This window comes from Melanostigma gelatinosum (assembly GCF_949748355.1).
Source record: "Melanostigma gelatinosum genome assembly, chromosome: 19".
NCBI classification, from domain to species: domain Eukaryota; kingdom Metazoa; phylum Chordata; class Actinopteri; order Perciformes; family Zoarcidae; genus Melanostigma; species Melanostigma gelatinosum.
This window is the reverse complement of record NC_136652.1, coordinates 870,935-892,564: the sequence shown is the minus strand read 5'-3', so window position 1 is coordinate 892,564 and position 21,630 is coordinate 870,935. Positions and strand designations below refer to the sequence as shown.

General features: G+C 42.3%; 1 protein-coding gene across 1 annotated transcript; it reads right to left on the bottom strand.

Annotated features, from left to right (window-relative positions):
* Positions 1 to 10,259: 10,259 nt before the first annotated feature.
* Positions 10,260 to 20,458, bottom strand: LOC306793458 (uncharacterized protein; the record flags this gene model as incomplete). Its single annotated transcript, XM_079291104.1, has 11 exons — positions 10,260 to 11,044; positions 11,137 to 11,416; positions 11,969 to 12,052; positions 12,156 to 12,333; positions 12,693 to 12,828; positions 14,636 to 14,763; positions 14,922 to 15,060; positions 15,194 to 15,249; positions 17,398 to 17,567; positions 17,736 to 17,858; positions 20,225 to 20,458. 11 exons carry the CDS (start codon positions 20,456 to 20,458, stop codon positions 10,260 to 10,262), a joined length of 2,313 nt encoding a protein of 770 aa, XP_079147230.1.
* Between the last annotated feature and the right edge of the window lie 1,172 nt (positions 20,459 to 21,630).

The following is a 21,630-nucleotide window of genomic DNA, read 5'->3' as shown; positions in this document are numbered from 1 at the left end:
ATCCCATTGATTATATGTTCATTAATAAATATATAAATATATATATATGTATATATATATATATGTATATATATATATATGTATATATATATATGTATATATATATATGTGTGTATATATATATATATATATATGTATATATATATGTGTGTATATATGTATATATATGTATGTGTGTGTATATATATATATATGTATATACATATACATATATATATATATATGTGTGTATATATATGTACATATATATATATATATATGTGTGTGTATATATATATATATGTATATACATATACATATATATATATATATGTGTGTATATATATGTATATACATATATGTATATACATATACATATATATATGTATGTATATATATGTATATACATATACATATATGTATGTATGTATGTGTATATATGTATATATATATATGTATATATATGTATATATATGTATATATATATATGTATATATGTGTACACATATATGTACACACACACACACACACGTACGTTAAGGGGGTTGGGGCATTTTATTTCCAAACTGAAAAATATGATTAATCCTGTAAAACATTGTATAAATTTCTCTCTAAGTCCACATTCTGCTCTGTGATGACTGTTGTTGAGGGTAAACACAGTTGGATTACTATCCCTCAACCTGGACCTCTGAGAGCCCGGCTCTCCTTCCTTCTGAGGTGTCGTGTCTTCATGCTGATGGGTTCTGTTATTTTCTTCTTTTTTTAACTTTTTTGATATACATATATATTTGGCAGTATTTTGTTAATCTGTTGCCATGGCAATGTTTTGTGGTTTAGTTGCGCAGCGCTTGAATGAAGAGTGCGTTCAAAAGCCGGTAACGGAGCGGACTCACTCTGAGGGAACGAGCCGTCGCACAGGACGCAAACGGCTCACGCACACATCACACTTTTTATACTGTGGGGCCCATCACTTGTGGATTGTTGCGGTTTTTCTTTCCGATCTGTGAAGCACTGTTTATCTATGTAATTCAAATGATGGTCCCATGGTGAGATTGCAGACTGGACTCTGCTTACCGATCATCAGTGTCACCTGTCATTTTCCTCTTTGTGTGTAGGTCGGAGGAAATCCATTCTTTTGTGTTTGGTTGAAAAGTGACTTTCCCAGATCTCCAGTATGTGTTGACAGGAGAGTGAAGCCCCAGAGACACTCACGTTGTCCACGAGGTTGTCTTCGTCACCAATATTTCTAAACGGTGGTTTTCAACCAAACTGGACAATTCTAGCCCACAAAGTCTGTTTGTGTTCTAGTTTCCATGTCACGGCTCAGTCGTCCCTGTCAAAGAGGTTCCAGTCAGCTGCACCGTCAGCCCAGAGTCTGCGTCTCAGACAGCTGTTGGGAAGCCGCTGCACTTGCCTTGTGAACGGTTATGTACCGGTAAGTCTGAGTGTGAAGTTCCAATAATAGTCATCTCGTATACAGTAAGTGTGACAATGCTCTATGATTAAGAGGTACAAGGAAAGCTAACATACACTGGCAATGAAAACTATAAAAATGCACTTGGAGCTTAATTTTACTTATACATTTTACCACTTCAGAAGTGTTGTACTTTGTTTTTGAAGTGTTGAGGTAACCCTGATTTAGATGGTCACGGCGGCGGTGTAGTGTCCCTATAGTGCGGTCATGATGGGGAGATCACACTCTACTACCAGAATACCCATAAAGTAGCCCCTGTTGGTTTGCAGCACCTCTGCACTGCAACTGGGGCTTTACTTGCAGTCATAAGCAGATCATATTAGTTGAAATTTGATTTCCCCCACGACTGACTTTGGACACTATTTTAGTGGCATTAGAACAACTGAGATATTTCTGGTGCACATGAACTGTCGGGGTATGTGCACATCCATGTGTACACGTCTGTTAATGTTTGGGAGTGTTCTATGTATGTGAGGATGTCTGTGCAAATACATTGATTGTTTCTTCATTTTAATTGAATCTTTGTAAACTACTATTGTTATCCGGTAGACCAATTTCTAGCATCTCAGTGGCAGTTCCTCTTCTAACAGTTCTCTCTGCTGCTCCACGGGCTGGTCTGGATCAGGTCTTGTCTCTGGGATAGCTCTGGGTGTGAGGACCTTCATCCCAGGCTGCAAACACTACAAACAACACTGTGTTAATAGAAACATGTTGGCTGGCTGAGGAAATGTGTGCCATTGAACAAAACAAACTCAAATGAGGCAGCAGAGAGAGAAGATCGAACCCAATAAACCAACTGTCATCCAGCTGCAGGTGAATTATATTGGATGAAATGAAAAAGACTGGTCATGTTGGTGATGGGCTCCCCCTGCGATCAATGACCCCAGCTGTTCAAGTTGTTTGCTTTGGTGTGGCTCCGTGTGATGTATTTAACATGTGAAAGAGGACTGTGCAGAAACAAATAAAAGTGAATTTCCTTTAACTACTTTACGCTGTCGTAGCCAGAGACTTCAACTTTCATGATCGTTTTTAGAAGGTTGAGTAAATCTCCAGTTCCTTCTATATCCATGCGGGACCAGCAGAGAGCAGCATTGGGCCTTCTGTGCTTTGACAGGTAAAGCCTTTACATCTCAAGTCGTTGTATTTGCTCACTGTAAACATCTCCTGTGCCGCAGTTGCATCAACGACATGTAGCAAGCTCTAAACGGAGCTCTCGTTCATAGCAGAAGAAGCTGCGCTATACAAAGCCTCCAGCAGGTGGAGCTGCAGAACCACACACCTTGTAGCCGACATGCTTTTCTTCTGATGGTTGCAGCAGTTGAGGACAAAGAATGGAGAATGATGATCGTAATGTTTCTGCACACATTTCCCTGTAAATGAGTTTCACAGGTAAAGCAGTCATTGTAACGGTCTTCTAGTGTGACCGTGTGCTGAACTTGGCACCTTGAGTCAGGTGCCTCTGCTTCCTATAACAGACTTCATTAATAATTGAGTGTCTCCTCACTCACAACTTTGTCTGGCAGTAAAAGCTTGTGCGTGTCTTGTTTTTATCATCTTTGCTTACAGCAACTCTTAAGACCCACAGGGATCATGTGCAAGGCCTTTGTGACGTTTGACTCGGAGGGAGTGACACATTTCAAACAGAAATCATAAATCCTCCCGTAATCCTTAAGAGAATCTGCCAGAGAGCTTTAAGACAAAGTTCAGTTTGAACGTGGAGGCCCAGAGGGTCGTCTTGGATCATCTAGTGTTTATGTGTATGTGCTGAGGTCTGGCTGTCCAAACAGCTGGCAGCCGATCATGACTGTCACTTAACTTGATGGAATCTCTTTCATTCAGAAATATGACTAGTGGAGCAATGATTCATTCAAACAGTGCGGTCAGTAAGCCGGGGGTTCGCTCGTTCAGCGGGTTCAATGTGTGCTTTGACTTCAGATCATCACACAATATACTGAAGTACATGATGGGCAATCTTTTTATGCAGATCCTATTAAACATATTTATATAAATCTGTGCATTTAGGCTCCTCTAATTCCACTTCTGTGTCAGCAAAAAGGGAACTTTAATCGAATGAATTATCAAGTTTCATTTGAGAATATTTTTTATTATGTTCAAAGAAAGAGAAAATACAAAAAGTACCAAAAGTCTATAGAAACATCTCCAGTTATTAATGAATTATGAGTATTTACAATTGCAGACTTGTTGGATTATTGTAACTGACTTGTCATAAAATCAGCAGCAGTATCGCACAATACTGACGATGGAAATGAATAAGTGCTTCAGAACATAAAAGCAAAGAACTAAATTGCAAAGTATGTTAAGATAAATAGTAAAAACTATAACAGTGAAAAACAAAACCCAACATGACAGGCTGATAACAATTACATAAAAATATATAAAATTAGAGAGCCAAATAAAGTAACATCAGCGTAAGCTATTTAATAATATGTGATTTAAAAGACAGAGCTCAGCACATCTAAAGCTGATTCCACCAAAGTATAAAAACCTTAGAGATGACTTCTTAAATAATGATTGCAGATGACTCACTAAGTTTAGCTTAAAAAGTGAGAAACTTTAATATTTCATTTTGTATTGTGTAACTGCTAAATTCAGGTTTTCAACTTTAAAGGGATAGTTTGTGTTGTACGAGCTACTTCCTGCAGATCTACCCCCAGTACTCTCTCAGGAGCAAAACAATGCACTGATACAACACAGCTAAAGAAAATCTATCAATGGCGGTGTATGCTATATTTAGAATATTTCCTTCGGAGAACTGAACCGTTTCACATGAGTCTGGTGGCCTTGAAGAGAGCATCAAAAGTTTCACTTCACTGTCCCGTCAGAAAGGGCTCTCCGAGGGCAGGAAGAACCTTAAAAACTATCCTAAATGCACTTAACGTGACTTACTTAGGTGAGCCTTTCTTCCACGTGTAACAGGTTTTGCTGCTGGCCCTGACCATTACAGTACACTTCTGTTCTCCATGCTGGTAGTCCTGCCTGCTTCTTCCAACTCCTGTGAGCAGTGCACTGACTATGGATCAGTCCCTCATACAACCACTCTTCAAACCATGCAAATTATCTCAAATAAATGACTTATCAGCACTTATAAATGAGAAACTATAAGAGAAGAACTCATGAGCATTTATTAATGACTCAAATATGAACTTGCCACATAACCTGCCAACTTACAAGTTTAGATCTATAAAGTATTCGTTAATGACTTGTCACCCTTCCATGAAGAGTGCCTTTTGATAAAGAATCTCTGTTTTTTATTTGTAACTCAAGTCAAATAATCAAAACTGGACTTTGGCGCCCCCAGTGATAACAACACTGAAAGACAGCAATGCATACCATTGCTCATGACGTTTCTCATTTTTGTACAGATGAGACAATCACAATAATAAAAAGTATGCCATCATGTCATTTTCAAGATATAGGCTTTAAATGTGTCTTAAGATCAAGGTTCGCTATTGTAACTCCGTTGGGCTTTCCCTTTAAAGTGAAGTTCATCCCGTGTCATAGTTGAAAGCTTTGAGGAGCTTAATAGGAAAAGCAGCTTTCCCTCCTGAGACACACGCTGCTGTCTGCCCGGTAGGTTGAGTTCCTGTGTGGAGAGGTTAACGTGACACAGTGCCTCCGGTCAGGGGGTCTTTCAGTGAATTAGCTGGTGTTGATCCTGAACTGACAGTTAATCAGAGGTGGCATGAATTAAACAGCGTTCAGCTCGGGTTGCTGCTCTGTGGCGCTGGACGTTTTGTGCGCTGCTGACCCTGTGACTCAGACACACGCTGTCATGGCGAGCAGCCGGAGCCCACTTAACCACTGGACTGCTCCCCCTGTGATGTGACACTCAATTATGGATGACCATCATTAGAAATCAGACACGCACACAAACACTGTTATGGGCATGGCGATTATTCTCAGACACTCAAGAGTATTGAAGTGCTAATCGAGTAACAGCATCCATTTCATCCCATAACCTCTGAACCCGTGACCCCTCACCTCCAGGTGACCACCAGTATGAATCTTCCATATCGGTATGCAGTGTCAAGCTATGATACGCCAAACTAATTACATTTCATAGCAAACATTTTTGTGTCCATCATACAATAACAGCATGGTATTCATATCCATTGTGTCTGAAAGGACGTTGGGGGCAGATGCATGTTCGTTATTTTGTCTCGGCTCATAGTCCTGCATTCGTGCTATGAAAAAGCAAACGCAAAAGACATATCTCACTTATTAATAACAGGGATTAAGCTGCAATCCATCAAATGATAGCATAGACAGTCACCATGTGCTCACACACACACTCACACACTCTCAGACTACAATCTGCGTTTGTCAGTTTGCATTTCTTTGCTTTCTGTATTCGCACCTTGTCTCTATTGACTTCATCTTAGCTATGACAGCTTTAGGGACGACAATGGCTGAAATATCTATATAATATCTAAATAAACATTCTAACATGCTAAAATAAGATGGTAAACATTGCTTCACCATCTTAATGATCAGCATCATGATAATTCAATTCAATTTATTTTTGTATAGCCCAAAATCACAAATTACAAATTTGCCTCAGAGGGCTTTACAATATGTACGGTGTCAGCATACAACTTAAAGCACAGCATGGCTGCAGACTACTGTGTGTAGTACATAGTGTTATTGGTGTAGTCAGAGCGACCTCATTCTCTAATCAATAACTAGCTCATCCCCGAAATGACAAACATCAGAGGATGCAGTAGACATGTCCAGGCATGTTTGTGCCTTTCACAATGCCAGCAAACAGAAGCATGACTACCTCCTGGGGCCCACAGCTGGCTGTCTTTATAGCGTATACCTGATGGAGCATGACAGTGGCTGAAACTTTAATACAACTTAATAACATACATTCTTTCACATTACCAACTGAGAGCGGGGGAAACTGAACCGAGTTTTTGTGGAAGCCACATGGGAGAGGTTTGCCTTCAAGCCTTTTTGCAGGAAATCTCCTTTGATAAAGACCCCACGCGTCAGCAACCCGCGGCTCCGGAGCCGCATGCTGCATGCGCCCCTTCAGCCCCTCTGTTGCAGCTCCCTCAGTCTACAGCCACACTAATACGTTTTAAAACCATCTCCGTCCACACGGCGTTTCAGCATCGGTTTCGAGATGATCTCGTCCAGACTAAACCGCCTGAAAACGAATATCACGTGACTCTTCACGTACACTGGGCATGCGCGTAAGTGTCGATGTAAACAGGAAGTAGATTGGTTGCTTGGTTTAAAAAAATACGACAGAGTAATATAGTAGTCTTTAATAATGAACGATACTTCAGATCTTCTTTGAAATCTTCCTCTATAAACTTAGACACATTTAGTGGAAAGTTTTAGAAGTTTTATTTTTCAGACTTAGTTACAGCGCTGCAGGTCTTGCTCTATCTCTCTCATATCACATTTACTTTAACATTAACACTTACACATAAAGGTTTACTAGATTATGGTCCATAAATGTGGTCAACACACGTCTCTCACTCGTTTCCTCAGTTTCATTGTGTCGTAGCTCTGCCGGTGGCTTAACTATCTGTCATACTGAATAGCATTTACTGCTTTTGTTCCTTTTGCATTTTATCTGCGGACTTCACAATAGATGTGGAGAACGAAAGGAGAACAAAATAAGTAAAGTCCTCCGTTTTCCTAAAGCCGCTAACCGTGACTTCAGACGTCCGCTTCGTAGGTCTGATAACACCGCTGGTCACGCTCACTAATCGCTCCAATAACAGCTGCTAGTAAAGACAACAAGGTCAGCAACACCTGTAATCAGTTGTCCATGTTAAATTAACCTGGTAGTCGATTATGGGGTCAGATCAGTCTCAATGATCACAAATGCACGCCGAACGATTCACAAATACATTCCAATGCACAAATGATTCCGCGGTAGTTTAGCCTTTATTTGTCGTTATTTGACATTATGTGACAATAGAGTGGTCTCACCTACGTCACGATCTCCTTAGTTACGAGGTCTGTCCGCCATGTTGGAGTACATACAGATCCTACATGGCGGCGCGTAAACAAGGAAGTGCGGCGAAAATACCATACTTTGAATCACTGGATAGTGCATCAAAGGTTCGCTACCTGGCCAAATTGAAGGTTATTGGTAATTTGGATCCCTATACGATGGGTGCAGATCGTTTCACTGCCGATCCTACTTATCTTCCATCGGTAAACTACGCCAACATCTACACGTATCTCGTGAACACCCCCAGTCCTTACACAAGTAGAATATGGGATGTGTGGTTCTATAAAATGGTATAGAATTTGCAGGGTTGAGAAGTCCGGCAGTCCAGTATAATATCTCACTTTTTCATCATTATTTTCGAAAAATTCTGAATCAAACATGGATCGTTCATCGGAAAGTTCCTTTTTCAAATTCAGATTTTCCGAGAGTAGGCGCTGCATCTCAGCTTGCATTGCTGCAATCGTGGCCCCACCGAGGTCTGTCTGGTTGGCTTGGTTATTCTTATCCTCGTCCTCATCCTCTGCTGCTGGTGGGCTGTCATATGCATGATCCGACGTTAAACTCATATCAAGCAATGCTGAGGCTGCATCTCTGTGTTTCGCCTGTTGTACGCGCTCGACACGTCTCTGGTACCGACTGCTGTCACGGGCCGATGAAGCTTCGGTAACCTTCTCATGTCCAAGTTTTAGAGACGGAGACCAGTCTGGATTATCGGCATCTTGGAGAGTAGAGGGTTTACCTGAAACAGTTTGTAATTAACATTGAAATACAAGTTTACCGAAGTAGTCTTATCGGATTGATTTATATTTCCTTTATTAAATACTGTTCACAAACAAATTTGTAAATAGAATCACGTACCACTTATAAAGTGATCCGCACATACTCTAGTGTACGCCAAATTCCATTCCTTTATATCTCGAGAGATGCGTGACAGCCATTTCTCGCGACGTCGCTTGGATAGCTCCTTCGTGTCATTTCCTTGATGTGTAATGACCGCTGGCAAACGAAAGAATGATTTCTTGTCTATCAGCTCTGCTGCCACAACCAAAGACAGCACAAAAGTTCACCACCGATAGGTTATGCGACTCAGCCGTGCATGCCAGTGGCTTTGTGTGTACTCCAACATGGCCGACAGCTAAACTGTCACGTCACACGAGACCACTCTATACATTCAGGTCTTACTTGACTTGGCCAGTTGACCATTAACCAGCTATTGTTGTTGAGTGTATATATTGTGCAGTGTGATTGTGTTTGTTTGTCTGATACAGTATCAGAGCTTACTGCTTCGTATTGTTAAGTAGCCTGAGAGGTAATTGGAGTTGGAGATGTATCCACCTCAGTGGGTTCAATCTGTCCTCATTAGGCTCATGCAACATGAACCATACCCCAACACACACACACACACACACACACACACACACACACACACAGGTTTGAGTATCAGGTAACAGCCCTTCGATTATTTAGCAGCCACGAAGCAGCAACCAGATTCCTCCACATCTTGGTATATGAATGAACCAGAGACAGTGACATGAGCAAAGAACAGACAGGAGTGTATGACGGAGAAGATGCTTGTCAGAGATTTGGGGTACAGATTTTTTAAGTTACAATTTTGTGGTATGAATTAGTTTTGCAGAAGTATGACAAATCATTGAGCAAGCACAGCTGACATCCTCACAGTAGTGAAAATTGGTTGTGTGGTGGAAATTTAAATAGGGCTTCAAATCTGTGTTGTTAGTTGCTTTATCAATGTAAAAACAATGTTTAAATGTTATTAAAACGTGTCAAAAATGTTTCCAAGTATATGTTACCAGAGCTCACCGTATCTATTTTGGTGCTTGTCCACAAAACACACGACACATTGTAAATTAAATAATGAAACAAAATAAACGCACATTTCACCTAATTCTGTGAGGCGTTGATGTGTAAACTAAACCTTATACTGTAGTAAAACATGGCCACAGAGACTCAGGAATCCTCCAGTTTGCGGCCATTTAGTCCTTTTTCTGGAGGCAGAAAGAATCCATATTTGGCTAAAGTGGAGATATCACAGCTGAGCATGATAGGTTGAGACAACTCAAGTAAACATGACATGTCAAACATAACTCTATTTTCGCCCTTAAAAACAACACTCAATTGAGCAATAATTTTGCAAATAAAACTTGCCACGAAGACACATAACACGATAAGGTAGCATTGAGATTTGGGGTGGCTGTAGCTCCGTGGGTGGGTCGTCCTCGAACCTTTCTTGCCTCCGACTGTATGCAGGTTGAAGTGTCCTACAACAAAACACCGAACCCAAAGTTGCTCCGCAGGCACTTCACAGGACCCCACTGCTCATAGATGGTTGAATGCAGAGGTCAAATTTCATGTATACGACAATTCGAATGAAGTTTAAAGTTCTGTTTTACTTTGACTTTGAATGTTAGAACACAAATGTATTAAAGGACAATGAATACTATTGGAAGCATACATCTGTGTGCATTCTGCACTTCACATTGTGACGGGTGGAGATGAACATGGAGTTCCACAGCAGGCAAGTCTTGCTATCAAAGGCTAAATTAAAATTGGTGAGCTTAGAGTTAGAGGTTTTGGCACTGCAGCATATAGAGGATGTATACTGGATGCTGTTTGTTTGGGAAGGAGCCATAGCGGTGAAGATAATAATAAGTTGGACCTGCCATTACACCTGTTCCACAAAATGTCTCAACACAGTTCTCAACTGCAGCCCTATATTTACTCAGTATTTCATAGCATCCAGCCTTATCCCTCTCAGCATCTTCTCTTCTCTTGGCCACTATCACTGCCTTTCTATGGGAGGACACGATACTCCACACTGTGTAGCTGCTGCTTGCTATCTGTCTTCCTCTGCAGAGCTGCAGGAAGCAGTGGCAGATTCAGGTCTGCCACCTGACGCTGGAGAGATGAACGTAACTGAACTGAGTTCCTCTTTCCAGTCAGCCCTCCTGCTGGGCCTCGCTCTCCTCTTCCTGATGCAGACAGATCTCTCCTCTTGCCCTTCTCCTGCCTGAGACTCTTAATGACCAAAGTATGTTGTCTCTGTGAGGGGAAGGCGGGAGGTTTAGTACCATTCACCAGGAGTCCTGGGGCCCCAGGTCGGGTCAAACCTACCCATGTCATCTTTCTGCCTCGTCCATCTTTTAGCCCCACGTTGCGCAAGCGGGGCAGTGGGGCAGAGGGTGACGTCTGTGTCGTCTCCGTGGCACCCAGGTGGTCTCTGTCTGAGGAGTGGGTGGTGTGTGTGTCGGCCTCCACGACTCCCGTCCTGGGAGAAATGCCGTTCTTCTCTGAAGAATAGAATGTCTGCAGCTTCTCCAGACGCTCGTTGATGCTCAGGTGATGAGAGTGGTCGTCTTGGTGGCGGTTGTCATGGAAGCACTTTGACCCAGGGTCTGCTGCCCCGTCTGATTGAGTTGTCCTGAGCAGATGTGTGTGTCGAATTGGCCTCAACGTGCTGCTGTCTCTGATTGGCTCAGCAAGTAAAGGGACTTGGCAGGGGGCGGAGTCACAGAGTTGAGATGCAGAGCTTTTAGGAGGAGAAAGATGGACAAGTTCTCTGTCTCCGAACACAGACACTGGAACACAAACATAGAGAGACAGTAAAGTATGTCACACTGCACTGTGAATGTGTGCAGCTTTTGTTTGTCTGTATGCGGTAAATCCTCACCTTCGGGAAACAGCGTCTCTCTGGTGTCCAAGCTGGAGGCGACCTCCTCATCAGTGGCCCCATCCTCTGTGGACTGAGGGGCGGGAGAGGCAAGATGAGGCGGTATTGTGGGGGAGGTAGATTGAGGAAGCTGGGGTAGAGATGGGTTCTCCACGTCCTCTCGGTGGTCCTGTCTGTGCAGGTCCTCAGTCCTCTTCTTGTTGATCTGACATTCAGTTGTCTGTTGGGCTCTCAGAGGCTTGCTGGACTGCTTCGATCTCTTTTCATTGGTCGGTTCATTCTAAAAACAAGCTTTGATTAGTTATCAGGAGGCCCAAGAATGTTTTCGACACAAAGACGAGTGTAACAAGGACATCTCATATCACCTCTTTCTAATACAGCCACAACACTGCACACAGTCTATTGGCTATTTGCTGCTATTTTTGATATTATTTTACTTGGATGTTCTGTTAATTCAAACTGAATTTCTCTGCATCAGTGATCCACACCATTGCATTGGGTTGTACGAGTCCATTTCCCCTTGTTTTAGGAACATTTGCTAAAGTTCTCCAGCAGTTCTGAAGAATTATAAATTAGCATTTTTATAAATAAAACTATATTTGTGACCCATATATTTTTTAGATTTATGTCTATAGGATCAATGGGTAGTTGGTTTATTGACAGGCAAAGTAGGGGAAGCCAGTACGAGTGATGGACTAAATCCTTGTTGATTTTAGTCTACTTTGGGATTTCTTGACAATACTAATCCTTATCCCTTAATGGCTGCATGGCCTTTTTAACATATCTAAATGATCATAGTATTTATGTTTATGATGTAATTGATAAAAACGACCTGTTGCAGAGTCTTTGATTCCACATTATGCCTTTCTCGCCATGTATTCTTGCTTGGAAGATTCCAGTCGTTGCTCTCTATTTTCTGCCAAAACAATCATTTTTAGCTGTTAAAATTTCACCGCAAAACATGAGAATGGTTGTAATTCTGACTCACTCGTGTCTGTGTGTGCTTAACAGTGAGGAACCTTGCTGGTCTTGGACCCCTTCTGGCTCCTACTGAGCTTGTTGAGCAGCAGGTGATAAGAGGCCATGATGGCAGAGGGTCGGTTGATGGTGAGTGTGTGTGTGATTTCAGAGAGAGAGTAGCCCAGTGTCTCTGTCATGTATAACAGCACAGACGAGTTGAGATCCTCTGGACAAAGCCTGGGAAATAACCAGGGGGGGGGAGAGAGTTACAAAGATCAAGTTTGAAGAGTGAAGCATAGAATGTTCGGGTCCTTAAGGATTTGTTGAATAGAAGGACCAGTAGTTGAAAGATTTTAGTTTGATGATTTCAACTGTGAGCAGAACAGACCTGGAGTTCTTGCATCATTGGTGATAAAAGCCTTCAATTCATGCTCAAATACGTATGATAGAACCTTTTACAGTACATAAATGAGTCAATTCGGCTAAATAAAGCATTAACGTATTTCAGATTGTTACATCTGCATACAAGGAATATAAGCTTGTGTTGCCTCAGGGTATGTTCGTGTCAAAGTGTAGTCACGCAGTAAATCCTCTACCTGTTTTTATGAACGTGTGTGTGTCGTGGTTTCCTGGCAGGTCCCTCGTTGATCCATCTGTCCTCCATTGCAGCCCTGACACTAGGTCTCTTAGCGGGGTCGGGCTCCAGCAGAGACAACACAAACGACACCGCACCTGAAGCAGGAGCATTGATGAATCAGTGTTACATTTGTTTTCCTCATTTTCAGAATTTAAAATGATCTGATTTCTGCATATGGTTTGGTTTGAATGCTTGTTTTCCAGGTAACTTGGATCAATTGTGTGATTGTGCAGTTCCCATCAGTTGGACAGAGAGTTTTAGCCTCCGGCCTGCTTTGATTCACTCTTCCTCTTTGCATCGCTTTTTGGATAAGAAAACACCAAATAAAGTTGTGGAGACCAAAACAATATCTCAAAGGAGGGTGACAGGTTTTAATGCAGGTTTTAATGTAGGTTTACATGCGATAATCATCGAGCATAAATGATCACGTACATCAAAAGCTGACACCTGAACATGGTTTGGTGGCGGCATTCATCATGTGTTCAGTCAAGGCCACACAGGAATAGTATTCTAAGCTCAATCAACTGATGGTCAACAACTGCTTGGAAGAGGTTATGCTAAATGGACCCGTATATGTAAAGTGCTTCACCATGCCTCACATTCAGCCATAGAAGGCTCTGGCCTGCTCATTGGGAGCAGTGTCTAATGAGGCTACGCACTTTTAGGATTTGTTCATGCACAGTTTGTACTATTCTTGCCTGGACAAAAAGGGCCGAAACGAAAAGAGCAAATGTTGCACAACTCCTTAAGACTGACAGACTGATGTGGCTTATTGTGACTTCACTGAAACAGCATCAGAGAGGAAACGTGGAGAGAAGCAGGATTTCCTTTAGAACCAAATCAGCCTGTCAGTCTGTGACGTGGAGCTGTGCTGTGACAGCCAAGCAGGGTTGCTAGTTTGACTCCATGAAGATTGATGAAGATTCCTGATAAACTGATTCAAACAGGATGGTTGCCACTTTCTCAGATATACAAGCCAAGATTGCTCCATTCAATTCAGTGTTACTGAATCAAATGAACTATTTGTTGATTTTAATCGAAACTTCTGCATGAAAATAAAAATATATAGAAAATAGAAATAGAAAAAAAATGAGTAGAAAAAAACATGAGCTCACCACAACGTGACAAAACAAACAAAATAAAAACTACTAATAATAAAACAAATGAATGAGCTGATGGAATAAAACAACCAACAATCCCATCCAGGTACAGGAAGAAGTCTGAAAATAGACGTGGACGTCTGAGACGCCGGCCAGCGATACGGCCACTAATGCCATCTCGTCACAGCTTCAGAGCTTTTAGAGCCGTGCTGGTTTTCCCTTTAGCACCAGGAGCTATGTTTGTTTGTGGTGACATGGCATGACAGAGTGTAATGGAGTGACTATGTGTGGAAGACAGACCAAAATAAAACAGACAATCGGCCACAGTGTGCTTGGTACAGAACAAGTGGAGGAAGTAACATCTGTCTCATGACAGATCTGTGAAGACTGAGTCTGAGTTGTGTTGGCAGAGACTCGTTTCCAAAAGCTGTACAAACATTTCTCACAATTAACATCCACACACATTTAGGAGATAACATATCTGTGCATGGCTCAGAGTACTCAAGTGCTGACTGTGTAACTAAGGGAGAGCTGTACAAATGGAAATCCAAAGAGTGGAGATCTGTCACTTGGCCTCTGATGTCTGGTGAATATGTTATTGATAATTTATCACATACCAATTCAGCCGTACCTCTCCTTACTTTTCTGTATTTTGTTTTATTTTCATGTAATTTCTTGCACGTCTTGAGTCTTTTAATATGTTGCTGAAGAAAATCCACTCTTCAGACATTTGTGCAAACAGGAAATGTTAATGCGTCTTTTCTTTCAGTGAAGAAGCCACTCAGGTGAAATGCGGAGTTACCTTTGCTGATGTCACTGGGGATGCTGCTGATCTCTCCGTTGACCATCTTCTGGTGCAGCTGCTTGATGTTGAAAGGCTCGACAGTAAAGGGCAGAGTTCCTGTCATCATGGCAAACATGCTCACGCCCCTGCTCACACAAGCAGAATGTGAAGAAACATAAACACATTTACAAGATGCACACAGAAATGCATTCTGTCATTTGTTTCAAACAACAACACAAATACACGCTCTCCCACACAATGAAGGAGCAAGCCTCCTCAACAGACACTCTTTTCTATCACTTACACGGACCAGACGTCCACTTTGGGTCCGTACTTCCTGTGAGCCAGCAGCTCAGGGGCCGCGTAGGCAGGACTTCCACACTGGGTGTTTAGGAGCTCCAGAAACACAGATTCAGCCTTCAGAGTGTTACTCAGGCCAAAATCTGTTTGAAACATCATCATTTTAACAGAGGAGCCTATGCACAGTACTAAGACAGGTTGTGCCAGGGTGATCTGTCCAACACTGCATCAGTATACTGTCAGATGTCATTGCAAAAGGCAAGAACATCAACATACCTACAATCTTTATGTTGTTATGTTCGTCCAGCAGAAAGTTTTCAATCTTTAAGTCTCTGCAGAAGAAAAGAAGAGAGAGAGCTGTCATGAAGACATGTGTGGTGCACTCTAGTATTTTATGAACTCTGTTAATCTTACAGGAATTTCTAAAGGGATTTTTTTCCTTTCTTGTTTTGGAGCACTTAAACTGACACTATGGTGGTTGTTCAATTCATGAACTCCTGCAGTGTGTTTAGCCTTACTAAGCCTTTGTTGTGTATTTATGGAGAACCACCTTAGATGGGACCAGACTAGACCCACAGAACATAAGAAAACCCAAGCTAGACTTGGGTTGGGTAGAGCTAAGCATGAACGAACAGTTAGTGGTAATTTGGAGGATAAGTTTGTTTTAGACTCCTAAAATCCTTCACCCATCATGATCTTCAAGTCAAGCCTAATTGAAATCAGGCCGAAGTGAAGCTCTTCCATAACTTACTTGCTCTTCTCTCTCACAGTACTGTGTATGTGTTCACCTGGAAAAGTTGCCTGACTCCCCTTAAATTACCCGAGCCTGAACACCAACCACAACGCCTGCTCTGAAACTACCCAGCTAAATGAAAATCTGCGGTTTGGAGAGAGGGATGTCCTATAAACCATAGCCTGGGAATCAGCCATGTTCCTTTCATCTGCCTTCATCTGCCTTCATCTAACCAACAGACACTCCAGAAAACACTGCTCACACAACCCAAATGAAGTTCAAAGACGGACAGAGGAAGAAAGAGAGAAAACGGGCAAGAAAGAGCGAGAGCAGACGCTGCCATAAAGGAGAAAATGTATGTGGTAAACCTATGGATGTGGGTGGTTGGAGGTACATTTAAGCGCAAATGTTCCATTTATTTCCAGTTTAATCATCTCTGTGTGGGACTGTGGTGGAGAGTGTGAGTACAAGGCAGTGTGTGCTAGCATGTGTGTGTGTGTGAGACAGGAGAGAGGTGCTGTTGAAGGGTTGAGAGCACCATCGTTGAGGGACTTCATTAGAGAGGAAGTCCATGATGTTGTGATGATGTGTGAATCATGGCGCCGGCGCAGGATGATGAGGTCATTGCCTGGTAATCACATTCCCACCTTCAGAAGAGCCAAGGTCTTAAACCAAAGCCCAGCGCTGTGCATATTGTGTGTGGTTGCAGCGTAACTGTGTGTGTGTAAGTATTGGGTCTCTAACACCTACACATACTAAAATGCCACAGAAATAACACTCTTAACTCCCACAATACACTGTGCCATGCACGGCCTTCCTTGCTGCGTTTCCTCGTCTGTCGACTGTTAATGCCCTGCAAACTACTCTTTGTGTGTGTGTGCATGTGTGTGGACGTGTGTGCATGTGTGTGCATGTGTTTGCTCATAAGCTTGCTCAGCGTGCCTTTCTTAATTTGACTTAATTGGATCAAATCTCCAATTGGGCCAAGTAGCTCAAGGTCAGATAAACGTTCTACATGCTCTTGATAGTCTGACTGCAGCTCAAGAAGCCTTGACTTTGGTCATTGCATGTCTAAAGATGTCCGGCCATTACCTTTGAGATTGTGCTACATCTGTTAGAAAGGTGAGTTGTGTTTTTTTACATATCTAAATGACTATTGTTTCAACAGCATAAGTCCAATTAATACTGAAAAATACAAAAAAGATCTCTTAATGATGTTTAATAGAAAGACACAAGCATACGTCACGTATCAGAACTTGCAAATGGTTCGGATCATTGATTAGTATCAGAATTACCCTCCATTTCTTGTCTCTTGATCAACCAGCTGATACCTAATTAATGATTCCAGCACAACTACTCCACCATCTGGATGATACCAAACAAAGATTATCGACATGGCCCAGCAGCACATAGCAGCTCATCCAAAGGCCAAACCCTGATCTGCACTTGTCTCCTTGTTACATGTTTGGTACAGTGATCGCTTCTAACGTGACACAGGACTGACAATGTATATCTCTATCAGTTATTTATGAATTCTTTCTAGAGGTATGTCTTATATAAGGTCTCAAGAAGTGTGGACTGTATACAATGTATAAAATAATGACTGGATATGTCACAAAGGAGACCAAATAAAGAAAAGGAGAACTCCTGAGACTGAGCAAAGAATAAGAGTAAGTAACTCAGTGTGAGATGTCTCTAATACATGTAGAATAACTGCAAATCGTGTGTGTGTGTGTGTGTGTGTCACCTGTGTACGATGCCGTGTTTATGCAGATGTTCCACTGCAGAGAGGATCTGCCGAGTGTAGTGCTGCACCTCCCTCTCCTCCAGCCTCTTCCTCTCACAGATCCTGTCCATCAGGTCTCCTCCAGCACAAAGCTCCATGGCCATGTAGTAGCTGTTCTCTGTCTCCAAAGTCTGACACACAGTTATTCAAGTGCATATTAATTGGACTTATTCAACAGTGGCAGATATATAATAACCTTTTAATCTCTCTATAGGGTTAATGTTGTAAGACTCCATCATTATGTCATTTGGACTGTATACGCAATTAACACATATTAATGTGTGTTTTTATTGTTCTACCTCCAGCAGGACAACAATGTGAGGATGTCGGACCATCTGATGGATTCGAGGTTCTCTCTTCATGTTCTTCAGAACATACGAGTCTTGCCGTGCTTTCTTCTTGTCGATCACCTTAATGGCCACCTAAACACACAGACACGTGCACAAGGCCAAAGTTATGTTTGAAAGGGTTTGTTTCTTTTTACCAAATGTCTGCTTCCACTTTGGGCAACAGAACCACACATTATCTCTAAGAGATGATTGGTATAAACATAATCCTCTATTACTGGGTTACTTGTTAGGACAGTAGAATATTTAGCTGATGATGATTTCAGAGCACACAGGAGAGTGTGAGGAGAGAGGCTGAAGCTGGAGCACAGGAGCAACAATGTATCTGCAAGGCAAGCACACAGTTTGAGCAAAAGCAGAGCAAATCCAAGCACAAGCAGGGACTGATGGACCTCAGGACACGGTTCTGAGTGATCTGAATGAAATCAATAAGCTGAAAGCTCGTGAATAAAGATAGGAAACAAAGCTCCACATTCGGGATCAGTGCTGGAAAATAGTAATTTCTGAATCTCACTGAACTGTCAAATAATAGGGCTGTGTCTTGGCAAGAACCCGGCGATAGGATGCTAACACATTCTCACCCCAATGGATCAAATAACCACTGTTACGTGTCAGGCAAGGCACCTGTGTGTATGCTTTCTCCCCTCCTGCCTTTCTCTCTCTCTCCCTCCCTTGCTTTCTCTCCAGGCGCCAACAAGATGATTGATTTCCACCTGTGCAGGCCAGTCATGCTGCTCCTTGGCTCCCACAGATTTCAAGCTGGCCAATCAGCAGACGGGTCCAGAATGAAAGGAGGAAGGCTGAGGAGTTCACTCTCTTCCTTTTTGTTCTCTGACACGGTTGTTGTTAGATTGTGAAGGTTTGTGGTGGGAGGTTGAGGACAGGAGGTGACTTGGTACCTTTACCTTTGTGCACACACATAGTTTAACTTGGTCTCGATCCATTAGGATGATTGGCCGGTGCCACCTCTGTTTTTGTTTTGGTGAAGCATGGTCAGTGATCCTAAACAGTGACGCTCTAGGTAACCCTAGTTTTGGACACGTCAGTTATTACGACATGTCAATATACTCTTGTTACATGCACAGTGTCTTTCCAAGATAAACTACTGTCTTCACAGGAAGTTAGGTTTAGGTCACAAAAGGACTTTTTTAGGATTAGTAAAAGAGAGTGGTCAACTTGACTGAGGACTCACCGGAGTTTTGACTTTAGTTTTGCACAGGACTCGCACTGCGTCTCCAGGACAAAAGTCCTCCATTTATTTGACCCATGCAACACGATGTAGTGATGAGAATGCAGGTGTGTTCACATTGTAGTTAGTTGCAAGGCCGGGGCTGACGCACTAGAAGGGAGAACGGGCTGCATGATACAGTACCAGTCTATGTAATGTAACATATTGTGATATATTGTGTTTATTAGAGTCAATCTTTGCATCTAAACTACTAAATACAAATCTAAAATGTTTTGACCATTAGTACAGGATCACAAAACACTGTGATCCTCAAGTGTATCAATATTTTCTTACACCCCGATCAAATAATAAGGAGGTCAACTTGTCTGCATGTATTTCTCTCCGTGCTGTGAGTTTGGCAGCTATTTGACTTCTCAAATTATTTCCCCTCAATGACGATGAAAAACAGCACATAGATTGGACAGATAATATAACTCCTAAAGTCGACATGTGAGACTGATTCTACTCGTTCAGATGACAGTAGTTAGATAACTAACCAGTTACCACTCTGGGTGTGGAGGACAAATCTAGAGGACGTTTATTTTCATTATGTGTAAGAAGTGTGTGATGAATAAGTGGAGGTCATTTTATCCTAAATTAAAAAGTCAACTGTGTTTGCACATTTTCAGTCTTCACCTCCACAGATCTTGTACCTGCAGAGGGTAACAAGGGTCAAGAGGAGCAAACACCACTGGAGATGGTTTTGGTCATTACTATGGCAACCAGGTCAGGAATACAGCGACTCACTGACTAGTTCTACATATATCTATGCACACTAGGTGGTCATCCATATAGTCCCTGCAGTTTAGAGCCACAACATTTCAGATTAAATCTAACATATTTATAGCATGGTTGTCTTTCAGCCTATTTGGAAGAATGAGTGTTTTTAAAGCAGGAGAATACTATGACAGAACATAAATCATCAGCATGTTTACGTGGTAAATGAATGAGCACTTTTGTTTTTATAGAAGTCCAGATATATTTAGCTGAAACAGGTCTGCTACAGACCTCTTTAGATCTCTTGAGTGTCCTGTTCCTGTAAGAGTCATGCTAGTGAAATAAGTCATGAGAGATGGGTCTGACTGTTTGGACACATAACAATGATATTAATAGGCCACTGCCTTCTGTAAACACAAGTGCACATAATAATCAGTTCCAAGTTATAACCGTGTAATTATAATCTTGTGTGGGAGACGTGTCTCTTCACTCCGACCTTTTCCCCCGTTCCAATGTGCAGCCCCTCCATCACTTTGGCAAACGATCCCTTGTTGATTATTTTCCCCACCAGATAGGATCCCACCCGTTTGGAGTGGGGGAAGCTCCGCAGAAGCTCCCTGGGGACCTTCAGAGATGGCAGGGGCAGCCGCTCCCAGCCGTGGCCCTCTCCTTCGCCCCCCCCCTCTGCCACCATGTCCTCCGGAGCGGGCTTCAATGCTGCAGCTGGCATCCCGGACAGGGCCAGCACCTGGCATGTGGCCGCCACTCACACACACATACAATCAAATCCCCAAACAGGACAGTCCACATCGAACATACTAACACAAACACACACACTGATTGATTGAGGAAAGGAGGAAGCTGCTTAAAAATCCTTCTTCAGGAGCAGGTCCTTGGATGCAGATTTGTTATCCTTGCATTCTCAGGTAAGTAGATCTGTATCCTTTAGTCCAGTGATGGAAGACTCCTCTTTTCCTATTCTGTTATTTTTGAGCTTTTAGCAAATGCAAGTGTCTCGAAGTGTCTCTCTTTAGAATCAATGGCTTCTCTCCCGTTCTCTCACTCTGTGTCCCTCTGCCAGTTAGTGGATGATTAACTGTGGTCTCAGGCCAGCTCCAGTGATGAGGAGGACATTCTACACCGTAATTACCCCCCCCCCCCCTTCCCCATCCTTTGCACACACTAAGGTGCGTAGTGTGTGCAGTTACACAGTAACCCTTCAAACGCTCTTTACTTCCATGGGGTTCTCCTTTGAAATCTTATTTTATAATTCTGTCCGTTTCAGTTTGTCACCGACACAATCAGGTAATTTCCTTCACTGTGTGGTCAGATCAGGGAAGTTATGACACGCTGATGAGAGAGGACTACAGCCAGCAGCCGTTAGCGTAGCACAAAGACTGAAACAGCTGGCTCTCTCCAAACGTAACAAAACCTAAAATCACAACCTGTCGTTTTGTTGCAAACAAACAAGATTTAACATGTTAACTAATAAGCTGTTGAGGGACTGGCAGGAGGATTCTGTTACATTTTCACAAAGCTAAGCTCGCTGTTTCCTTCTGTTGCAGGCTGCATGCCAGTGTTAGAGTAAGGGTCTGCTCAGGGGCGTTTGTAGGATTCAAAGAAAGGGGGGGCTTAGCCCCAAGGGGAGCGGGATGTTATTTTTGGGGCCCATTTGGGGCCACGGATATCCATTGTTTCAGACAGTTCATAGATTGGTTCAATCAGAAAGAGTGTGATTTTGCTCTGTAGTTTTGCTTGCATTCAGTATATGATGACACAAGAGACAGAATTTCAGGGTCATAGTGAAATTTGACAACACAAATATGAACTTTTCTCAAATAAAGAGAGAGAAATAATTTTCCTGCTTGTAAAGGAAAGACGGATAAACTAGCTTTCATATCC